Genomic DNA, 23,591 nt, shown 5'->3' with positions numbered 1-23,591 from the left:
CAATAATGATTTACACATTTTAAAAATGTATTAGGTCATTTTAAGTATAATCTTTACAAACTTACTAATTTTAAAGGTTTTTCTTATGGCAGACTTAATCAAGCATCTCTCCTCTACACAAGTGAAGCCCTAATTACGATTTTTACATCACCATGCTTTTCTTTGGACACTCAACCGAAGAGGGCCTGAAGCTACATGACCATACACCCATCCAGGTGTGCAGTAGCCTTTTAGGCTAACATGGATTTGGAGGCAACCTCTTTTTATTGTCTTGTTTAATTAAATTGTTGCCTGTTCTAAACTCGCCTGTCTATTTTGCACATTTTGGTATGACTCTGCTGAAGGCCACATGCACGTTGGTCTAGAAATAAATGTTGGCATTTTCTGACGCTTATTTTTCATTGAAAAATACCGAAACTATCATTCGACGGTTCGAAAAAGAAATTGTGTAAGCGGGAAAGAAACTAAGAAGTAAAACTTCGTTACCCACAATGCTCCACCCGCTGACGTCAGCAAGTGCTCTGCAGTCAGCTGATCCACCTAAAGGCACACAGCGGACGGAAACCTACAGCCTGCAGTACGTTGTAAAGTAGCTTAGCGGGGTGACTCCAGGGTGCACAACTCGTCATTTGTTTCTGTTTACATCAGGTATATGCATTATTATGATTAGCTTACGTGTACAAAATCATAAAATAAAACAGGATTGTGTCACTTTGAAGTTGATGCTTTTAGCATAACAGCTAACGTCGGTGAACCCAAGCAACAGCTTGATAACTTGTGCAGCTAGCTCTCGAAGGGAATGACCAGGTAAGATACCTGTGATGGTCCGGAGTCCTTTTTAACAGCGACAGAGAAGCTGAGATGGAAAACTGCGATGGAGAGGACATTGTAGAAACACCTGAGCTACCTTTGGAGGTCAGTAAATTCATCTTTTGTTTATTAAAAGAATAAAATCTTGCGAGGTAGTAACAGTCCACAACCCGCAGGGAGTCTGTCGGTGTGATTGTGTTTGTGAATTTTATTGCTGTGATAACTCACTCAGTCGCTTAGTGCTGTCACAGTCCTGTCTCTCAGCTCTGCTTTCTTTAAACCTTAAACCTGGGTCATCACCAGATATGCCTCCTGTCATGGCTCACATCAAAATTTACCAAAGTTATCACAGAGTTGTAACGCTTTAAAGACCATGACATTCCCAAGATTAGCTTTTTTCGTTTTCGTTGTAACAGAATAATTAAGAAGTATTACGATACAAAATCAAACGATGCAACACTATAGGATGTGATGTATGGTTCTGCACAGTTAGATACAGAACTGTGACATCTAGTATTATTCTTAAATGTATCAATTTTTGGCACAACGTTTCTTGTTCTTGTTCTGTTTCTCTGTAACTCAATACTGTATTTCTATCTCTCTTTTGCAGATCATAGTTTACATCCTGAGCTTTCTTCACCCTTCAGACAGAAAAGAGTCTTCACTTGTGTGTCGAACCTGGTACATTGCCAGCCAGGACTACAGCTTGCAGGTAACTTTCACCAAGGGGTGATCGATTGTCATCTGTCTGATGATTCAACGGCCCCTTCATCTGGAAATGTTCATTTCCAAACACATTATCTGTCTTGTGGTGTGTTCCTACACATCAGTTGAGCATGAAACAGATTTTATGAAGAGAAAATGATTTAATTTTGATAATAAATGTGTGTAACTTCCAGGATGAATGTCAGATTTGATAATATTCAGATGATTCATCATTCACATGTTACTCTGATGATGCTTATGAATCACAAAGGGGAAGTTCACCTATTTAGTTAAGCTGTGCTCTCACTTCATACAGATTGTTTGTTGTGCCTGTGTCTTGTGATAAGACTTGCACAACACCTGCGTTCTCTTGAGCTGACACTTTGCATTTTGAGCTGAAACTCAGACTTTGTTTGCTGTTACCTCTCTGTCTTTTTTTCCTTTGTGCAGAAAAATGTCACCTTCTGTTTCCCGGCTTCAGCCTCGTCCCTGGAGCTGATCAGAGGTCTGGGGAGGAAATCACGCTGCAGCCTGGTCATCAGCCAGCTGGATGGACACAGTATCTCAAGATCGTTGCTTCAGGAGGTAAATTACAAACTTTAAAATACACAACAAATTAATCATGAATAACGTTGAGTGGGTGCTTTATATGAAAGGCCGTTGTGAAACCTCAAATCGAGTCAGGTAATGTGAGTAAATGGTTAAAATCTTGACAGGATGAACAAACCCTGACATAGAGCAGATATATCTTCATGAATTTGTTAAAAAGATGTTTTTTTTGTTTCCTCTTCTCTGATCCTGCTGTTGACGTGGGATCAACTTTATCCTTAGGAGATGATCACAGCTTTCAGGGATTTTTCTCCTTTCAGAATCAAGATTTTAATAGGGCTTAGTGAAAAAAAGTTAATTGATGATTCATGAAGGCGAGTGTTCTGACCTGATATGCTCTGACATTCTGCAGTAGAGTCAAACGTATCTGTTTCTGTGAGTTTTTCCGTGAGGACTGGAAACAAAACCACATCCTGTCGTGCTCTCCCACAACAACCCACTTTAACTGGGTAAAGACAAAAAAAACTGTACAGAAAGAATCTGTTTTCCTCCAGATGGTGTTGAATGCTTTTGTAGGTTAAAAAGAAAAACTGGAATTGATTTGAGTTTGATTTTTTAACCTGCTTAGATTTAAACATCTGAATGAATCCTCTCACACTTTGCAGGCAGCTCTTAAAGTGCTGTGAAAAGTATTTGCCCCTTTCCTGGTTTTTTATATTTTTGCATTCTTGTTCACTTGAATGTTTCAGATCATCAAACAAAGGACCTCTTTCACAATACATGTAATTTTGCCCACAGCCCAATTTTTTGTTTATTGTGTGGTATTTGTAGTACACCCAGAGACTCCCAAGAATATACCTTTAGAAAACCCAAAAGTTATCCAGGGCCTGTACTATGACCTATCTTATGATCATTGCCATAGGTGTGAGCCAGGGTGCACACTTTACCCCAAAACTTACTCAAACACAAATAATAAATCATCAAATTGGGTCAAATCACCTTCACTGGAAAACTTTATTTACTGTAGAAAACTTAAGCTTTTTATTTGTAAAGTTTTCATTTAACTTTATAAAACATGCTGCTAAGCATGGGAGCTGTTTAATAAACATATGCTTGAAGGGATTTGATTACAGGTAAGTGTTGAAGTTTGTATTGTTCAAAATTTTAACACCAATATTTTCACTTTGACTGCAAATGAATATCGGCTTCAAATATTGGTTATCTGCATCTTTGCCTACTAATAACTAGTATCGGTATCGGCCCCAAAAAATCCATAACGGTCTATCTCTAATTTAAATCCATGAATTTAATTTTAACTGTTTACCGAAATACAAGACACTGCTGTAACGTCCATCCTATCTTCAACACTGTCGCGTAAAACTTGATGAAACTACCAAAAGAGGTTATGAAGTCACTCAGCATTGATAAATGTGAGAAATGAAACGTTAAAAGTTGTGCCTCTTTCAAACAAATGCTTCATCAACCTAAAGAAACTTATTAGGTTGACCTTCATTTGTTGACATTACTTGTGCCGTTATACAGCTTCAGTACTTTTTTCCTCTGGTATGTTACCATTTAAATAAAAGCAGCTTTCTTTGTAATTTCATTTACTGGAAATACATACAGCATGTGGCTTCTGCTTCTGTGGATACATCTCCATCAGAAATAAAATCCATCTACCTGGTCTTAAAATCCTCAGACATGGGGGAATCGGATAAAAAGAGACTCTTGTGTTTGTTAACGCAGCCAGAAACAAAGCACTACACATGCTTCGCTCATACCTCAAACATTTTCCTCAAACCAGAGTCTTCCAGGGAGTGAACAATGGCGTAAGTGAAGGAGCAGGCTGCTGCAGGAGGAGCACAGAACAAACTGCCAGACATGGGAGGGTCACTCCGGTCCGAGGTGTGCATTAGCCCCTCATGGCGTCATGAGGGTTTTAATTCAAAAAGCTCACTGAAGGAGAGATTTTCAGAAAGGAGGAACAGTTGAAGGAAGGGGAAGATGTTATTTTCATATTGTGTTGTAGACATGCAGGAACAGATATTTTGGGTAGTAAAGCATTTAAAGGTGGATTTTACTTTAATAGTAATCTGGCACCTCCTCCAAAAAAAAAAAAAAAAACAATAGAAAGATGTTTGGGTTGTTTACACAATTTGACAGTTTTCTTTAAAACAGGGCCTTAAGCTTATCTACCTGAGGGACATGCAGTTATCTCCCTTTACCTTATGTCAACCTGCACGCAACGCAGAGTGACGACAAACATGCTCTGCAGACTTTTGCCTATTTTACTTTTGACAGGTAAACAGAGACTAAGCCTAAACCTGTTTGCGACTTTATGACTGGCTTCTCCAGGTTTTTATGGTTAACATTTGTATTTGAAATCCAAAACAGACAGAGAATTAAGTTTCAATTTCCTCATCTCTGTTTTATACTCTCAGAAAATTTTGCTGATTAAAAAGACAAATCTTAAAAACAGTTCATTCATTTTTATCCTTCTACTGTGAATTTAATCAGGATATGGAGAAAACATTAGCAGATGAAGAGAGGGGAAAGTGAAGTGAGAGCTTTCTGTTTTTTTTTTTTGTGATTAACTGGCTTCCCTTGCGACTTTACGGCACCTTGTTTGTTTTATAGAAATTATACCACCACCATCATGTGAAAACCTTGTTACTGTGACCTTTAAAAGATCACAAGCTCCTTTGTGAGGGCAGAAAATCTTCCCACCTTGGGGGCTTTTTGGAGGAAGCTGTTGTGCAAAACTGAGATGAGTTTTCTGGGCCAAGGAACCTTTTTATGAAGGTTAACATCATTTTACTCAAGGCAGAAGGGAATTCTTCTTTTTTTTTCTTTTTTTCAAACAGAAGATCATGAGGACATTGAGTATCTGAGTGGTGCCAGTCATGTCATTTTCATTTGCGATCATGCTGAACAGGAAGTTGTATTAGAGTCATAATAAACCCTTCTCTGGTCCAAGGTTCAGAGCAGCTGCTGGAGTCATGATAAGCGGAGGCTTTATTGCCTTGTACATATGAAACACATTTACAACAATATTATAACTATGTACAACAAAACTGAGAGGTTGAGTGATTCTATAATTAGGGGAACATTTCATGTATACAAAAAAGTGAAAAAAAAGAAGTGTTTTTTTGTTTAATATTTTATTTGATTACAAATGATACACCTGGAATCTCTACTTCATTCATTAGTTAGCAACCTTGAGCTTTAATGAATTTTTAAATACTTGAGTGACAAAAAAAAGTTTGGAGCATAATTTCATTAACTGTGCCATGGACAAAAGTTGTGACTATTTTTTCACCATAGATCCATATTATACTGGATTTAGAGCTAGTCAACATTTCTATGTCAGACTGCCACCTAGAAATGTCCCCCATCATTTATATCTCAGTTAAGACAAAATTTAAAAAAATAATGGCACAAAAGTCACATGCAACAAATTTGATGGGACAAACCTGTCTCTACAACAGTACGTTTTGTGATGGGTAACACAGTTGACATTTTCTCCATTTTTTGTCTCCTGTGCTAACTGCAGACCTTGAACATGGCACCACCTGACCTCCATCACCTCATATTTCTGTACATTTTCTTCACAGTTTTTTTTTTTAACATTTATAGTAAGAACACCAGAAAATACTGGTAACAAAGTTGACAAACAATTAAAGCGCCCCATGTACAGACAATTATTCTGAAGAAATATTGATGAGCAGGAGTAAAAACATGCCACACTTTCTTCAAGGTTCCCACCAAAAAGGATGTGACTTCAATTCAATTAAGTTATGTGACTTTGGGGTAAACCATTGCTGATTTTAAGGCCTGTTTTCAATGGGTAAACATGGTAGACGCAGATTTCTCAGACACACAAAAAATGTTGTTTTATCCATATAAATTATTAAAATAGTTTTTAAAACACCTTTATTGTATTTTAATGATAATTTTCAACAAATTATACTAAAAATAGTATTCACAAACATGTATTCTAGTGTTAATTCTGAAGAGCAAACTTGACATTTGAAAAATCAGACAGCACAAAAACTGCAAATTCAAATACATGATTTTCATTTTTAGCTAAATAAATTAAATTAAACCTGTTTACTTTCTGTATAAATTAAAAGTGAAATATCACCCAAACAATCCACTGTAAAATTGATCATTGCTTGAAATTACTACTTAGTTCTACTAATACTGGACATCAAATGTAGCCCTTTCTATAGAGTCACTTAGTTGGTAAAATGTTAAATTTTTACTGAAGAATTTCTAAATGTGTTTGTGCTGCATGACAACACTGAGTTTTTAAACTTTTCTTATTTAAGCTACCTAACAGTAAAACATCAGTAAAACGTCTGCTACTCTTTCTCTTGTCTTCAGGTGGGCCTGTGTTTGGGCCCCAAGTTGGAGAGCTTGGCCCTCCCTGGCAGCAGTATAACAGAGGCGTCTCTGCTGGACCTCCTCCCCCGCCTCACCTCCCTCCGCAGGCTGGACCTCAGAGGCCTGGACAGCCTCTTCATGTCGGGAGCTTTCCTCTCCAGGGAGGAGCACAGACGGCAGGTAGTGTACTATACACATTGGATGCAATAATCCATCAGATATTTTTTTTCAAAGAACTAATATACATAATATACATATAGTAGTAAGAAAATATAAGAATCGCTTCATCAATTAGGACACCGCATGTGTAAATAACAAAAATGTTTTGCCATGCTCTGACCCAAAAGTGCTCTAATTTTATGTTTTATAACTGATTAAAGGGTTAAGATTTGTTTTGACAAACTGAAAGAACACAACATGTTGTTGAACTTTTTAGTTGCAAGTAAAAAGATTATGATAAATACTCCTCATCTGAGCTGAAAACAAGCCCATGCTGCAGAACTGATGAAGACTGATGCACTGACACAAAGCATGTTTGAAGGAAAAATGCAACTTGGAGCATATCAGGATAGAGAAACTGTAGCTTCTCTGCAGTTTAACCTTCTGCTGTAGTTTCTTTTCTCTTTTCCTTTTGAGCAGAATTCACCCACATTTCTTTCTGCACAGCTGTTTTATATCAGAAATAGTATCTCACTTTGGGAAAGGCGGAGGGTGGTGGCACAGGATATAAATATGACCGTGTAGGCATTTCTGTCAGAGCACAGGATAACTGTCACCTTTCATACTACTGCCCCATATTAAATGTTTATTGTGGCTGTAATGTGTGCACAGCTTTATTGTTTTTCCACTGTGGTAATGGTTACATGGTTTGAGGTCGAACTCCATCTTCTTCTTCTTCTTCCAGGTTAGATCAGCCCTTTCTGGTCTAGAAGAACTCGACCTATCAGACCTGCGCTACCTTTCAGACCTCACCTTCAACCGGCTCACTGGCTGCACTCCACGCCTCCGCCGCCTCTCCCTGGCCGGCTGCCATATTGCTTTTGAGTTTGACCCGTATCAGGGCTGCCCTGTGGGAGCTGTTGAAGACTCATCAGCGTTGCTGTCACTGAGAAACTTGAGGAAGTTGTTGACGGAGCAGAAGTCCACCCTGATTGCTCTGGACCTGAGCAGAACCTCCATCACCCCTGAGTCTCTGCGCACCGTTGCTCAGGTCAGAAAACCTCAAGTCCCTGCAACTGTTCTTAAATTTACTGCCAACACAAGCCGCAGCCTGACTGCTCAAGTCCTGTCTGTTCCAGGTTCCAGGTTTGACCTTAGAGGAACTGAGTCTGCATGGCTGCAAAGAGCTGACCGACTACTCAGTGGAGGTTCTGGTGAAGCACCAGCCGAGCCTCCAGAGGCTGGACATCAGTGCCTGCAAAGATCTGACCAACAGGTCTGTGGAGGCCACCGCTGGCTTGAAGTCACTGACACGCCTGTCATTGTCCCAGTGCTGGAGGATCACTGAAAAAGGTACGTGTGTTTTCAATTTTGGTTTGTGAGAAAGATAGAATGAAAACTTATAATCTGGTCTTTTGAAGAGATCACACACCAAACAGATAGAGTAAGCAGCTACCATCAAACAAAATATTGTCTCCTTACATGTGCAAACATCAATGCACATGTCTCACTGTGACCTGCGGTTTGCTAAGGATTCATGTATGACCTAAGAATGTTGATCTGTTGTCCTCCACAGGCCTTGCTGACCTCCTTTCTGTGTCGTCCCTGAAGAGTCTGGATCTGTCAGAGTGTCTGCATATCAGCGGTGTAGAGATGGTGAGAGGTCTGTCTGGATCCAGGACTGCTAGAGCACAGCTGGAGACACTCAGCCTCAGGAGCTGCACCTACATTAGTGTCAGTCTGTATTGTTATGCAATATTTGTCCCTATGAACTGTGTTTACTCAAACGTCTCTTTGAAAAAATAATGCAGGAAAAACAAGCTTCTCTGGTTTCTGTGTCCAGGATCTTGCAGTTTTCTCTCTCACCCGGCTTCTTGGGGATTCCCTCCGTGAGCTCGACTTAACGTCCTGTGTCAATGTGACTGACCTGTCTGTGCGCGCCATCACTACTTACCTGCAGAGGCTGGTGGTTTTGAGGCTGGGATGTTGTAAAGAGGTCACAGACTGGGGTCTGCTGGGGATTGAGGAAACAGCCAAATGTGAACACGACCAGGATACGGTGAGGACCTTGTTAATCAAACAGTTTCTTTAAATAGCCCCAAATCCCCCAAAATGACACTCCACCTGATGAAGGTCACATGTGGATGGTCTGAGACTGTTATTTACACTCCACAAACAGGGCTGCCCAACCTTAAAAGGAAGAAGACTAAATGACATGACCGCTTGGCATATGTGGTCCACATGATGATAGCTGTATAACTTTAAATTTATAAATAAATGAACAGTGAATCACTCATGTGCGGGGGTCTGCAACCTTTACTTTCATTAGAGCCATTTTGTCTCAGCTCACCTTGATTAAAAACACTCTGGAGCTGCAAAACCTACTTTATCTTAACATTAGAGACAATGAAGTGTATAAAATCCTATACATAGAATCTAGTAATGTTATAGAAACAAAATTTTATTTTTGAATTTATTAAATTGTACATGTGAATTCTTGCTCTTTTTATTTTTGAATAAATTTGTAAAAAAAAATTAAAAATTGAAATTTTAAAAAATTAAAAAAATATAAAAAATGCAAAAATAAAAAAAGATAAATAAATTTGCAAATATAGCATTTTTTTAAGTTTCAAAAATTTGCTAAAATGTAAAATTGCAAAAAAAGTTTGAAATGTCAAAACTGCTTAAATTGCACACAATTTTTTTTTCTTAAATTTCCAAAATTTGTAATATTCTCAAACAGTTTTGAAGTTTCAAGAATTTACAAAGTTATAATTTAAAAAAAAAAGAGGAAACATTTCAAATAAAAACAAAATACTTGAACTTGATAACATATATTGATTATATCACACAATTAGGTACCTTTTACATTTGAAACAATACTGATACCCGGTATCTGGCAATCTGTATCGGTATTTAAAGATACCAAATGTTAGTACTTTTTTGTGCTTATGTGGCAATAAATATGAATTTGTTTAATAATTAGATCTTATTTTTTTAATTTAACATACTGATTCTTCAATATATAACCTTGCGATGCTGTGTTCATGTCCAGCATGGAAAATTGCCTACTCTTCCACTCCCTTACAGTCACAAGGATGCATTTAGGTACCTAAACATGGTTCCTTTTGATTTTAGGTAAATCAGTACCCGGTACTTTTTACTGAATTCGGTCGGTACCTATAAAAGTGCCCATCCCTACACACAACTCAGCAGTTTTTGTTGTTTGCAAATGTCTCATCACATATTGAGCATGCATATGAAGTTGGCACGTTGGCAGTTAGATGAATCCATCCACACAGAATTAAAATACGTATTTCCTTCCAGGCTTTTCTTTTTGTTGATTTAGCTATCTTAGCAGGGCTGTAAAACTTGAGGTTAGCCACAGGTGAGAGAAAGTTAGTGAGCTGTTGATGCTGTAGGAAGTAAAATAGACAGATGGCAGACTTTATTGCAAGATGCGATGCATTTTGGGTTCAACAAAATGTGAATGCAAGACTTTATTTAGATTGAATGTCTCTAATCATCAATACCCTCCAGGCTCCAGAGCTGCAGGTTGCAGAGCCCTGCTCATGTGTAACGTACAGTTCAGCAAACAATGTTGATTTGTCAAGTGTACGCTGACACTGACAGTGAACACACACACCTGACTCATCTGCCTGATTTGTAGGGGGCCACATAAACCAAAGGAGCTCTATTTTACCTGTTTATATGGTTTTTATTCCAACAGGGAGAAAAGGAGCCAAAATTCACCCGCACATTTGGTAACATGGGTTTTTTCAAACCTCCTCGTCTGCCGTTTGAGGATCGACCCAAGCTGGTGACAAACAATGACCTGGAGCAGTTCAAACACCAGACTGCAACCTCTTTGTTGGCGCTCAGCAGGCTGCAGGAGCTGGACCTCTCCTCCTGCCCAAAACTCACCGACAGCAGCATCACACAGGTGAGAGGAGAGGAAAATGTTTCACTGTCAGGTTTAAGAAGGTGAAAATCACTGACACCACCTTTTCTTTGCCCTTCAGGTGGTGCGCTACCCAGACCTCCACCGTCTGTCACTGTCCATGCTGCCAGAAATCACTGACGCTAGCTTAGAATCCGTGGCCCGGCACTGCCGCAGCCTGACCAGCCTGGCACTCGTTCACTGCCCGGGTATCAGTGACCGCGGCATAGCTCAGGCTGCACCTCACCTCTGCCGACTGCAGCATCTCTACCTCTCCTGCTGTAATAAAATCACAGACAGGTGAGTTTCATACACCTTCTCTCTGTCTGCAGCCTCTGCTAGAGGATGGAGTCTGACTGCTTTTACATTTACCCCTCAGGTCTTTGTTCCTCCTGATGCAGCACTGCAAGCGTCTGCAAACACTCGACATCTCAAGGTGCAAAAACATCTGTGTCACAACAGTGGACCTCCTTCAGTCACAGCTGCCGTTCCTGGAAAACATTAACTACAGATTCACAGGTGGGGCTGATCTGACCCTCACACTGGGACTGAACGATTGAAAGACTTTTCAAGTAGTTTATTTAAAATTTGAGTAGGAGACAGGGTTGAAGGTTTTAAAGCTGAAGTTGTAACGACTGCAGTGTTTAAAGGTGCAGCACATTAGTACAGGAACAGAAATCCTTACACCTGAACCACAGCTGCTGTAAGACGGACATTTACCTCATTCAGTGTATACAAGAGTCCAAAACAAAACATCCTCTCTTTTTTTGTGGTCCTGGTTTTCCAAAACCCCTGATGGAACTTTGTTCCTCTGATTGTGCAAACTCATCATTTTAATATCTTCTAAAGTGCTGAGTCATATGAAAAATCCCCCCTGTGTGGTTGGAGAATTGAGATATTCAATCATTTCTTTGAAACAGGCTGCAAACTTTTTTTTTTTTTTGCTGTAAAAATCTCCTTTTTTAGTTAATGTGTGTAGTTTCTGGAACTTTTAGTATATTTTGGAGCCAACCTCAAGCCAACTCTTGACAAACAGCATTTTTAGCACCTCTGTATCAGCTTCATTTCTCGAAGCCAGAGGCTAAAGCCAAGGCCATACACACCCATATAGAATTATAAATCAAATATACAAAAATTGTGTAACTTGTTTAATGTCACTCATGTGGATCAGTTTTTTAAAGGTACACTGGATAAAGTGAAAGATTTTAGTCCTCATTTGTTAGAAAAAAACATTCCAGTATGTTTGCTAAACAAAAGCAAATTTTTCTTTTCTGCATCTAAAGGAAAAATCGTCCTTTAAATCTTCACAGTTGTTCAATTCTTTATAGATTGTTCAACAGTGTATTGTAACAATCTCATAATGTTTTATTTTTTTAAATAGAAACAGAAGACTTGGTGTCTTTTTGTGTGCTTTTTATTCCCGGGTTTAAAGACTGAAGCCTCTACAGGTGTAGCTCATTTAACCACAGGGCCAAACTGGATGAAACTGTCTTTAGTTATTAGTTTGAATCTGCCAAGTGAGATAGTGGTTCCTAATAGTAATCCTGCACTTCAACCTGTGACATGAGATAAAACCAGTTACTCCAAAGCTGAAGTGTCTGCATGGTCTCCTGTTGAAGACAGAGCTGGTCTGAGTTTCCCTGTACTGCATGCCAGCAGCACGCCTGACTTCCTGCTGCATCGACTGAATCCTTCAGAGTTTGATTATTTCAAGCAGATGTGAAAAGGCTGACAAACCCTGCGACATGTTCAATGGAAGTCTGTTTATTTGCTGGATACTACAAGAAGCTTAATGTAACAGTTAAAATTGTATCGTTGAATGTACTTGAATTCATCTGAAGGACTTTTCTGTTGCCTGACTGAAGGCATGATATAACTCCTTTGACTGTGCGTACACTGCTGATTTTTTGTCACTATATGAAGCACTATGACAGAAGCACACTGTAAAGGTACAATTATGATGATGATTTTATAAATAAATCAAAATTTATGAGCAAAACACACACACAAACACAGGTTTCTTGTTTCCTCAGTAAAAGTCAGTTTATTCACATGAAGTCACCCAAAGGAAACAATTCATCTGAGTCTCATCACGTCAGAAATGCACTGCAGGGACAGTCAGACTGTGCTGAAATGAAAGAACCCGCTACCATGAAAAAAAGGCAGAAAATACTCAAAGACTCGGTGATAATCTGTGGAGCTGTGTCAGATCACAGGAAGCTGTTTGTAGTGTTCACACTGAGCGCTCCATCCCCGTCAGAGAAGTACCTGCTGCAACCTGGAGCTGTTTTAGGATCAGCGATTGCATCTGAGGGACTTAAAAGTTGTTCACCATCCATTATGGCTCATGTATGCTGGCCTTAAGCTCAAAGAAAAAAGAGAAGCTTGTTTTGGTACCTAGAGAAAAAATGTCATAGTGATCATGATGAGCCTCTGGGAGGTGTACGCGGTGAGTATCTGCGTGTAATAAGCCTGTTTTCATTCAAGCTTCACATTTTAAACACTAAAAACAAACTGCCCACTTTCATACCTTTGAAATGTTTTTCTTTTTTTTGTGCCATAACTTAATGAAGCACTGGGTTTTACTTAAAGTGATACTCCGGGATGGAACAAGTTGGGTCCTATCACAAGGTTTAGGGCAGAAATTACCCCTACAGCAGTGTTTTTGTGCAGCAGAAGCCCAGAGCGCTCGCACCAAACACCCCCTCCCTGCTCCTCTGCAGGTTTCCTCTGCACTCAGACAGGGCCATATTTTACTTGACCAAAAACACAAATAAACGGACTCCCACCGAAAAAATCTGATATCGGTCTGCATTCACGCTTTATTTTTTAGAATTTTCAGCGCGTTACTTTCACACAAAAACACCGCTAAATAAGGCTCTAGTTCTCATCATGTCAATTCATCCTAGCAGACTACCTGCGTTTGTTTATATCTGGCGAGCGCCTCATAGCCAGCTGTGGCTCTGCAGCGGAGGTAGCGCCGTTTTACGACACGATGAGAACTAGAGCCTTATTTAGCAGTGTTTTTGTGTGAAAGTAACGTGCTGAAAATTCTCTGAATAAAGCGTGAATGCAGACGGATATCAGATTTTTTTGGGTGGGAGTCCGTTTATTTGTGTTTTTGGTCAAGTAAAATATGCCCCGTCTGAGTGCAGAGGAAACCAGCAGAGGAGCAGGGAGGGATTGTTTGGTGCGAGCGCTCTGGGCTTCTGATGCACAAAAACACTGCTGTAGGGGTAATTTCTGCCCTAAACCTTGTCATAGGACCCAACTTGTTCCATCCCGGAGTATCACTTTAATGCTTTTAAAAGCTACAGAAAATTAAAGAATATGCAAACAATAGTCCTCCATGTTTCAAACACAGATTTAAAAATATAAAACGATTACAACTAAAATTAAAGTACCAGAACTGGAGTCAGGGACTCGGCTGTGTAAGAATAAATCATTTGTAAGAGTGTGTTTGAAGCTGTGTCTAAGTTTCCACACAGCTTATTGTGACCACAAAGAAACAAGACGAGCATTTGTCCCAGGTGAGAAATATAAATGTGCATAATCCACAGGTTGGCCCCTTTTTGTGGTTTCACTGGAGTTTAAAGGACGCAGCCGCAGAAGAAGAATAAATGTCAGGGTTATAAATCTGTGTTAAAGGATAAGTGCACGTATGCACAGGTCAGGTCTCATCACTCACTCATGTTTCAAACACACACACTCACACACAGTTTAATTACATATTCACACTCCCTTGGTGCACGCTCTACTGCTCGGTCTGGCTAAAGTCGTAGCAGAAGTTGTAGTTGCTCGGTGGTTTGGGGATGACCGGTGCGCTGTCAGGAATAGTAACGTTCTCCAAATCCAGGAGGCGGAGCTTAATCTCCATAGAGAGGAGGATCTCCAGCTCGCTGCGCATGGCTTCACTGCTCATCTCCCTCCCGAGGAGGACGCTGAGTCCGTCTGTCCACAGGCAGAACTGATGGGGATAAAAAAATCAGGGTTAATGTGGGTGAAAAACTTCATGAAAGAGAAAGTCAAAGAGGAAAACGATAAAAGAAAAACTCACATCAGTTCTTGAGGGTGCGATAAAGTTCAGGCTGTACTCTTCCACATCATATGTGATGCTGAATGCCAGGTCCAGCACTTCCTACAGCACAAACACAAACATGTTAGATAAATCATTGATCGTGTAAATAAGAGCAGCCAGACAGAAACATGGAGAGCTGTTCACCTTGTTCTGTTTGCCTTTGTTCTCCTTCATGTGAGGACAGTCTTTCCCCGTCAGCAGGCCTTTGATATCTGCCACAGGAACTGAAGGAACAGAGAGAAACAAGTCAACATGAGTCAAAGGAACAAATCAGAGATCATCAGATTTTAGACTGTTTGCAAAATTGCTAAGTTTCTACGTTCCAACTTCTGTTAGATGAGTTTTTCAACTCACTCTTCTCCTGCAGAGTCTCAATCGCAGGACTTTCTGTGTCCTCCTCCATGTCACCGTAGTGTAGCATTTTGTGGTTTGGCGACAGGCGGCAGTACCACAGCTTATCTGATGAAGAACAGACAATGTGCTTAGACAAATGACACGCTCTGGTTTTTTCCTATTTGATTTGAACATGTACTCGTCTGGGTGTTTTGTGTTTTCTCACCCTGTCTGCGTCGGCTGCTGATCTTCCTGAACATCGTTCCCTGACACAGCCTGTTGAGTCTCTGCTGTCGGATCAACTCCAGCAGCTCTGGCTTCAGACGCTCTTTGAGTTCACTACAAGAACACACAAATAAAAAACAACTCAGTCCCTTAAAAATGCTTAATCATCACTTTGTATTTTTTAAGAAGAACTCCATTTTTCTGTCATGAGTCCAATCTAACAAACAGTCTGGTGAGAATTATAAAAAAACACCAACACAAGGCAAAACAAGCAAATAAAATCCATCAACATTGTTTTGTAAATCTGCTGTATTATATAATAGTTACAATTATTAACACATGAGGACTCATTGAGTAATTGGAACCATCACTGACAAAACTGAGCTTTTAGAGATGAATGTGACAGCAGCACAATGAGGCTCTCAGTGTTTAATAATAAACAGTACGATCATAAACAACAGTGCAGCTCAGGTGACCTGGGGAATGGTTCCATAGGGGTGGAAACTGTTCATAGCTGTCAATACAGCAGCTGATCAGGTGGTGTTATGATATTTTCCTGTTTAAATAACCTCAATTATCCATTTCTGAAAAAAAAAAATCAAGAAATGAACCCAAAATACCTGCTACTAGAGACTTTAACCACTTAAACCACCAACAAATGAAATCTAAACCTCTACCATCTTTAAATTCTGATCACAAACACCAAAAAAATAAATCATAAACCCCCAGTCGAACTCTTCATTAGGCAAGATTTGAATTGTTTTGACAGAAAAAAACATTTTTATGCTTACATATTTACATAAAACTCCTGAAAGCTCCCCAAAAAGCGACATCTAGCTGTACAAAAAAAGTTCCTAGTTCCTGGGGAAAGTGCATGCAGTGGAAAAGCACCTTTAGTGTGTGTCTTACCATTTTACCAAGCAACCAAAACAGAAAGAAACAAATACAGCAACAAGGTAAACATGTGAATTGTTTCGTTTTGAAGTGTTTTAAGTAAACATGGTGCTAACTTACAGAACAGGAGGAGCCAGAGTCTCCTCTTGATGAAGCCGTTCTGTCTGCCGCAGTTTGAGGATCTCGCTGTAGTTCAGAGCATTGACTTTGTTCTTGAAGAGCTCCAGAGAGGTCGGCTTACTGGACAGCGTCCTGGTGATCTGCTCCCTCACCACCTGCATCACCTGTGCATGGAGATAAGGAGACAGAGAGAGATTATATACCCATACTGCTCTGTGTGGGTGTGCGCAGTTTAAAGGACAGGTCTTCAGCTCTGTGCAAGCTGTGTTTGTATTCACAAAGTGGTAGAGGACTGTGCTGCTCTCCAGCGCCAGCACAACCCCCGGTTTGAGAGAGTAGGGTTGAACTGTAAGACATCTCTATCATCAGTGAAGATCTTGGTGAAAAATGAATGCAACACTGGATGGAAACAAATCTTTTGACATGGCAGAAGCTTATCAAAACAATGCCACAGCAAATACGTGCTGATCAAAGCTAAAGGTGGTCCAACGGAATATTAGAGTGTTTGAACTCTTTTTTTTGGTGGCGACTTTTTTTTTGGCCAGGCAGTGTACGTGAAACATGTAGGCTACGTGTACAACACAGAGTATCATACAATACAACAAGTTGAGTAGGGGACAAAAGAGATTTAAAAAAAACAACAAACACAAAAAAAAATGTGTACATTTAAAATTAGAAAAAAATGCTCAGAAACGGGATATCATGTGATTTCAATGGAAAAAAATAAATCATCTGAATTAGGGCTCAGTTAGAAAGCCATGAAGTCATGCAGCACTGCTGGGTTTGTTAGAGCCCAAAATGTAACAATGGGCCCAAATTTAATTAAAAAAATGTAATAACTGACCCGAAATGTAATAAGATTTTATAAGGTTTCATTACTATTTTTAATTATATTTCAGGCTCAGCACTTTTGTTACATTACTGACCAGTTTAAAGATTTCAGGCTTTATTATGTTGTTACGTTTTGGGCTCTAACAGGGCTGATAAAATGACGGTCCACTTAATGTTCTGTGATGCTGTTAGATTAAACCAGGGGTAGGCAAACTTTTCCAAGACTCGTGCTCAATTTCTTGTTAATTTATTTATTTATTTAGTCCTTTGCCTCATTGTAATTATTCTCTGATTGCCAACATAAATAGTGTCACGTGCCAGCTCTGGCACCCCTGCCATAGGTTGCCTACGCCTGTATTATATGGTCAGATGGAGTGTCTGTGTGAAATAAAATGATAAAGATGAGGGATGAAGGCTCAGGTGGTGAGATAGGCTCAGGTCAGACAGAAACATCATATAGTCTTAACACTCAGAGGTAGAATGTTTGATGGGCACAGGCAGGTTTAACTTCATGTAAATATCTTTACAGCATTCTCTATTCCTGTGAGTGAGCTTGTTTTATAACCTACATGAGCTGAGAGGTAGTGAAGCTCACACAGACGGACAGTAGGTGACCCCAGCCAGCCTGAAACAACAGCTCAGGGCTGTGGGTCAAACATGTGTTAAATCTATATCTGCTCTCTGCATGCTTCAGTTGTAACAGTGGAAAATCTATATAAAAATCCATACCAGACTGAGCCGACTGCAGCGTTATTTATCTGCTCTCACTCCTCTGACACACTCTGCTGACCTACATCATTCCTGTTCACACCCAATTTGACTGATTGTGAACAATCATTGACTAAAGTGTAATTTGAGCCGCTCAGTCCCGCTTTGTTCAGGCTTGTCTCAACACAATAAAGAGCTATCATACAAAAAAAAAAAAGTCTGCTAAAGTAATAAAGGCTGATTTGAAGAGTCTGAACAGATACAGGCTCAGAGGAGGAGTTTTTCATCTGGCAGCGCTGAAGGTACAGACAGTGAAATCTAGACCGTCCTCCTGGTTTTGTGTGTGAACACCCAGAGACACAAAACACGCAGATAGAGTTTCACACTGTGTCTCCCTGCTGTTACACCCTGAGCCAAAATAACCTCACCGTCCTGAAAGTTTCACACGACACACGCCTCAGACAGCTTCTTCACACTGTTATGTCATCTTGACTCGCTGACAGTAAATCATCTCTGTTGTCTACAGTCAACTTAAAACAACTCAGCCTGAGGGAGCCGAAGGAAAATCCGTGTTTGTCTGCACATGGAAAATTTGATCACAGCATCCTAACTGTCAAACAAATAGACAAAACAATAAAAATAAATGCACAACTCAGCAGAGAAATCAACCTTACCTCCATCTTTTCCTCCCTTTAAGATGAGCTTATCACAGATATTAAATCCAGTCTTAATAAGAGTAAAGTGACGGGGATGACAGGCGGTGAAAGTGAGGAGTGGAGAGACAGAGATCACCTACATGACAGGAGAGGTGCAGGCATGTGGCTGTTTTGTAAACAGACACCCTGATACTCTCACACACACATACACACACCCCCATCCAGCCCCTGTGTCACTAAGCAGGACTGGCCAATAGGAGCCACGACTGGCAGCTGTCTCTGTTCCCAAAAACCCTGCAGCATGTGCATGTGCGTAAATGTGTACATGCATCTGTGTGAGTGAGAGTGTGGAGGATGACCATTGACACAGGGATTAAAAAAGAGTATGTGAATAATTTCATGTTAACAAATGGAGTAAATATATAACTTGTTTTTAACCCAGTCGCATTTAAATACAAAAACACTTCTAATTTTCTATGAAAGTAATGAAACCTTATTTTTGTGTTCTATGTTTGTCAAAAATGTCAGTTATACAGAAAAAAACAGAAAACAGTTTCCATATTTCTAAAGTTAATGGATGAAAATGGAGATGAAATTCTTGAAACTTTTTTGTGTGGAATAAGTGTTGACTTCTCTGAGACATGCTGCCTTAAAAGATAAAAATCTTCATCACTGACTGTCTGTACGGGTGTTGCAGAAGCTGCTGGATTCAATTTATTTTTTATATATCCAATGATTGCAGCTTCGGGTCCCCGCTGATATTGAAAAAACAAAAGCTGCATGAAAATTATGTGAATATTTGACTATTTTGAAAACTTTTGGTGGTTTTTTGGCCACTGTGCTTCTCATTTCATTGTAACATAAAAGTGTTAATACTTTCTAAATGTATAAGAGCTGCAAATGACACCTTAAATAAAGTTTCATAAGTCCTGTGTGACCCTAACACTGTCCACTAATGTTTTTTTTAATAAACAATGAAAATAATGAAGTGAAATCAATCAAGAAAAACTACTGTTTGAAATTTAGCTGTTAAATAGATGTTTTATTTTACAACTCAGGAATCAGTTACAATCCTGGTTTCTTGATCTGATTAAGAAAAAGTATCTGAAACTCTAAGGAATCCTTTCTGACTTAAGCAAACTCCTGTTTTCTCTCCTTCTTGTCTTTTAGTTTATTCCATACATAAATATCACGTTTGTTGATTATATGAGAGTGTTTGTCAAAATATTGAATTTCTCGTTCCAGGAGACTCAGCGCTCCCTCCAGTCCATCCTCTCATCCCCCTTCTCTCCCGTTCTGTTTCTCGAGGTTTTACGTTCCCTCTGCTGTTGTTGTGTAATTACTGCTCGTGCCCTGGGCACTTTGTTTCCCTCATTTCCATCTCCCTCTGTTTCTGCCGCCCACCACGCTTCTCTTTGTCCACCTAATGCCCCTTTGTCTTTGCCCCAAAGCACTCTGGGTAGGGGGCCGTGGAGGGGAACAAAAGGCCGGTCTGCTGGCCTGGCGTTCAGAACACTGGCCCGGCCCAAAAGGGTCAAAGGTCAGTGAGTTTTATGAGTTTTGGGAGAGCTCTGTGGTGATGACAGGCGGCTGTGTGTGAGGTTGAAATGTGGCTCAGGACAAAAGCTGCAGCAGGACTGTTGGACAAGACACAGATAAGACTCTGCTGCTGAAGGCTTGGCCGGGCCCATTACCATCATACAAGCACTACATTATGTCTCTGAAGTCACTGTGGACTCACACAGGGGCCGGCTCTGACTGTGGGGGGCCTTAGCATAAGAACAAATCCATACAACACACAGAGGTTCAAACTTACAAAAATCCAACCAAGAAACTCCCTGAGCTAGACGATCTGTGCTCTTGGGAACCAAAGAGCACTTTATTCATTTAACATAACTCTTATGATTTAACATGGTTAGCTGAAGATCAGAGATATTTCCCCAACTGAGCTTGTTTTATTGATTGGGCCTAAATTTAATCAAAGAATCAGAAAATAACATCCTCTGTTTTAGAAATCCTTACAATCATCAGCCCAAAACAGAAGTGAATAAAACAACTTTTTTATTGTTAGAACTGTTTTTAGAGTCTTGAATGTCATTTATTTTGTATTTTGTCATTTTTATTGTTAGATTTACAGTTAACTGTTAAAGAGGGGGTATTGTGCTTATTTTACAGCATTATTCTGTCCCTCTGGTACCCCTGTAGGAGTTTTACATCAATTACAGCTCAAAAAAATCTGTTTTTCTCTCACTGGTGTTTTAGAGAACCCTTATTTTAGCCTCTGTCTGGAACACTTCCTCTCAGCTGCTGTCTCTTTAAGACTCCTCACTCCACAAACCCTCTTCTTTCTGACTGGCCAGCCCTCTTGGGGCCTGTGTGGGGCAGAGCTATGGACAGACCTTGGTGTTTGAGGCCCATCGCTAAGAAAATCCTGTGGTGATTTTGCGCTACTTTTTGAGCTTACCTTCTCGATCATTTTACTGTATATCCATGTTTGAAGAGAAAGTAATACCCCTTCTTTAAAAATCTGTTAAGCCATAAAAGACAAAAGGTTGTTCGGAGAAATCAACAATCTTTACATCCTCTTTTGTGTCTGTGTTACTCCTGAACTCAGCACTTTCTATTTATTTGTATTTTGTTTTATTTATTTGCACTGTAAAGGTCAGTTTAAGACATTCTGGGTCTAACTGATAAAACTGATAGAAGGGTTCCTTTTGCTTTGTCTTTATTATGTTTTCCTCAGTGGACATTAAAAATGAAGTTTTTTTCTTGAAGCTCCACTCCTTCAAGAAGTACTTTGTCACTTTGGTAACTATGATCATCTTCTTTTTAACTGAGTCTCAAGATAAAAACAATCATCTTCCTAAAGTGGATGTTAAAATATGAAGCTAAGCTGTACCTTGTCGAAGTCCTCCTGCGTGGCTCTCATCTCCTTCCACGTCTTGTTCAGCAGCTGAATGCAGACACAGAAAAGCTCCTCCATCAGCCGGTCCTGACTGAAGAAGATCGGGTGGTAGTCTGATCCCGTCTCTGAGGCTGTTCACAGAGAAACAAAAAAAACAAGACACGAATCAAGTGTCAGATCAGGAGTGATTAACAGTAACAGATCCAGTCGATGAAAAGGTTTGAGGTTAACTCACGAGGCTCTCCAATTCGAAGGATTTCACAGAGGATGAGAGTGAGCTGAATGCTGCTCCTCGCAAACGGACACTCATGTTTGTCTTCTCTGCTGCTGTTCTCCAGGACAAACTGAGAGACAGAAAGAGAAAACAAGTGAAGCGTCTGTACAAGAGACTTATATTAAATGTTTTTTAATAGGGGTGGGAAAAAAAATCAAAAATCAATATATCAGGATTTTTTGTTTGGCAATATCAAAATTGAGATTCTTTGTCAAAAAATACTTTTTTTTTTCAAATTCAAATTCCTAATTTCAGTCTTTGTTTACACAGTGGATTGGAAATAAGTTTCCACTTTTCTCCAGCAGAGGGTGAAATGTTTCTCTCTGACTCACTTGATGTAAATTTTATGGGAAAATATGGCTCCTGATATAGTCTGTAGACATTATCTTCATCTTTAAACCTTCATATGGTCTGGTGTTAAAAAGCAAACTAAAAATTGCAAAAATCATAAATATTGAAGAATCACAGTTTAAATTAAATCAGCACCCCAAAAATCATAATAGAATCCAATTAAGAGAGTAGCATATCGTCCCAGCCCTATTTTCTAATGTGCTTCGAATAGTTTCTTGAGGAGTGACAGCAGACTAGACCATCTTACCCTGCTGTAAGCGTCCGGATAACGAGCAGCAAAATAATACATGGTGTCCAACGCTAAAAGACCAGGCGGAGTTCGCACCAAGTCCTGGCCAGGATTACTATTATTCTGAAAGGAAAAGATGAGCATTAATATGGAGATAAAAGAAACAAAATCTTAAGGCACTGATTATAATAAACAGGAAAAGTTGCGCTCACAGAGAAGCCTAACTTCTTGAACTCCTTAGCGCAGAGAGAGCGTCGTCTCTCGTGGCTCAGACTGTTCTCACTCTCTGTCTCAAAAGCAGCTTGACGCAACCCGTGAAGGATATCTCTCTGCTCCTGGAGGAAGGGAGGAGGACACAGAACAAATAAACACACAGAGTTTTGCTGTATCTTTCACTTATCAAGACAAATGAACAAACTTACTTTTAAATGTTTTCTTTTTAAATGATCTGTTAATCAGTTTATTCAAAAAGTCAGGGTCAGTGTTTGAGCTCACCTGGTTGTAGGAGTCCAGAGGCGTCCTCATGCGAGGCTCCAGGTGATTCAAGGTGACTGACTGCAGCACGTAGAGGTAGTGAGCCATCTCATCCTGGACTGCACCAGAACTGTGGATGATGTTCTGCAAACAAAGCACATTTCTCCTCAGTTCGCCAGCGTGTTGGTTCACTTACATGCAGACATTTGCAGAAGCAAACAGCAAACTGTGAAATATCGACGAGAATAAGAGGATGATTTACTTTATAGATGTACTGACGGAGATTCTTCTTATTCAGGAATGCAAACATATCCTGGAAAACAGAAGAGAGGAAACATGAGGAAAGCATGAGCAGTGATAAAATGTGAATGACTGAGGTGCAATAGCATATTTCCAACATGGGGTGGTGCTATAGTGTCAGTGACTGATGAGTGGGTGGGACAGGTTAGTGTGATGGACTTCGACCTCTGTGGTGAAATCATCTCTTGCTGGTACATGCTCGTCTAACCCAACTGCGCTCCGTGAAGAACTATCTGCTGATAAAAACAGGGTGGGTTTGTTGACCTACTGTAAGTGAGGAAGTGTGTGTGTGTGTGTGTGTGTGTTCAACATAGAGGCTGACAGAAGAGAGACCGGGGGCTGAATAAAGGAACTGTTTCGGTACAATGAGAGAGGAGCAGGAACAGAACAAAGGGAGAAAGACCCGACTGTCTGCAGAGAAGCTGAGACGAGCGGACAGAAAGAGAAATATTAGTTCGTCCCCGTCGTCTGCAGACGTAGTGTCTGCCCGAGTCTGGCTCACATAGTTAATAATGGACTCCCTCACGCAAATACTCAGCATAAACTGTCAGAGGTTTTGGAGCTTAAACAGATTCTGACACTCTGGATAATAAGACCAAGACTACGTGAATCAGTTTTTGTTGCTTACTTTGTTTTTGTTGCTATAGCTCCCAACCAGGAGAGA

The 23,591-nt window shown here is 40.0% G+C and overlaps 2 protein-coding genes across 2 annotated transcripts in view; one reads left to right on the top strand and one right to left on the bottom strand.

Annotated features, from left to right (window-relative positions):
• The first annotated feature begins 535 nt into the window (after nucleotides 1-535).
• On the top strand, nucleotides 536-12,847 carry fbxl9 (F-box and leucine rich repeat protein). Its single transcript, XM_074677384.1, has 11 exons — nucleotides 536-915; nucleotides 1,421-1,522; nucleotides 1,966-2,100; nucleotides 6,451-6,630; nucleotides 7,355-7,660; nucleotides 7,749-7,962; nucleotides 8,186-8,343; nucleotides 8,453-8,668; nucleotides 10,340-10,552; nucleotides 10,632-10,849; nucleotides 10,929-12,847. Exons 1-11 carry the CDS (start codon nucleotides 862-864, stop codon nucleotides 11,107-11,109), a joined length of 1,977 nt encoding a protein of 658 aa, XP_074533485.1. The 5' UTR covers nucleotides 536-861; the 3' UTR covers nucleotides 11,110-12,847.
• A 988-nt stretch (nucleotides 12,848-13,835) lies between these two features.
• Nucleotides 13,836-23,591, bottom strand: part of elmo3 (engulfment and cell motility 3) — a 37,965-nt gene continuing 28,209 nt past the window's right edge. Inside the window, exons 10-21 of the mRNA XM_074677568.1 lie at nucleotides 22,890-22,940; nucleotides 22,649-22,771; nucleotides 22,366-22,488; nucleotides 22,172-22,276; nucleotides 21,535-21,643; nucleotides 21,294-21,430; nucleotides 16,200-16,363; nucleotides 15,187-15,299; nucleotides 14,982-15,086; nucleotides 14,772-14,851; nucleotides 14,607-14,687; nucleotides 13,836-14,516 (exon numbers count right to left, since the gene is read on the bottom strand). Coding sequence (XP_074533669.1) covers nucleotides 14,304-14,516; nucleotides 14,607-14,687; nucleotides 14,772-14,851; nucleotides 14,982-15,086; nucleotides 15,187-15,299; nucleotides 16,200-16,363; nucleotides 21,294-21,430; nucleotides 21,535-21,643; nucleotides 22,172-22,276; nucleotides 22,366-22,488; nucleotides 22,649-22,771; nucleotides 22,890-22,940 — 1,404 coding nt within the window. The 3' untranslated portion in view covers nucleotides 13,836-14,303. The remainder of the gene's footprint in view (nucleotides 14,517-14,606; nucleotides 14,688-14,771; nucleotides 14,852-14,981; nucleotides 15,087-15,186; nucleotides 15,300-16,199; nucleotides 16,364-21,293; nucleotides 21,431-21,534; nucleotides 21,644-22,171; nucleotides 22,277-22,365; nucleotides 22,489-22,648; nucleotides 22,772-22,889; nucleotides 22,941-23,591) is intronic.

The sequence above is a fragment of the Halichoeres trimaculatus genome, unplaced genomic scaffold, assembly GCF_033239565.1.
Source record: "Halichoeres trimaculatus isolate MK-OKI-2021-1 unplaced genomic scaffold, fHalTri1.1 fHalTri1_scaffold_10, whole genome shotgun sequence".
In the NCBI taxonomy this organism is placed as follows: Eukaryota; Metazoa; Chordata; class Actinopteri; order Labriformes; family Labridae; genus Halichoeres; species Halichoeres trimaculatus.
This window is presented reverse-complemented; position numbering and strand designations above follow the sequence as displayed.

Coding starts and splice junctions, on each gene's coding strand:
- fbxl9 (XM_074677384.1), top strand. CDS start 862: ATGGAAAACTGCGATGGAGAGGACATTGTAGAAACACCTGAGCTACCT. Junction 7,661..7,748: donor CTCTGCGCACCGTTGCTCAG/GTCAGAAAACCT, acceptor TGTCTGTTCCAG/GTTCCAGGTTTGACCTTAGA. Junction 10,553..10,631: donor CCGACAGCAGCATCACACAG/GTGAGAGGAGAG, acceptor TTTGCCCTTCAG/GTGGTGCGCTACCCAGACCT.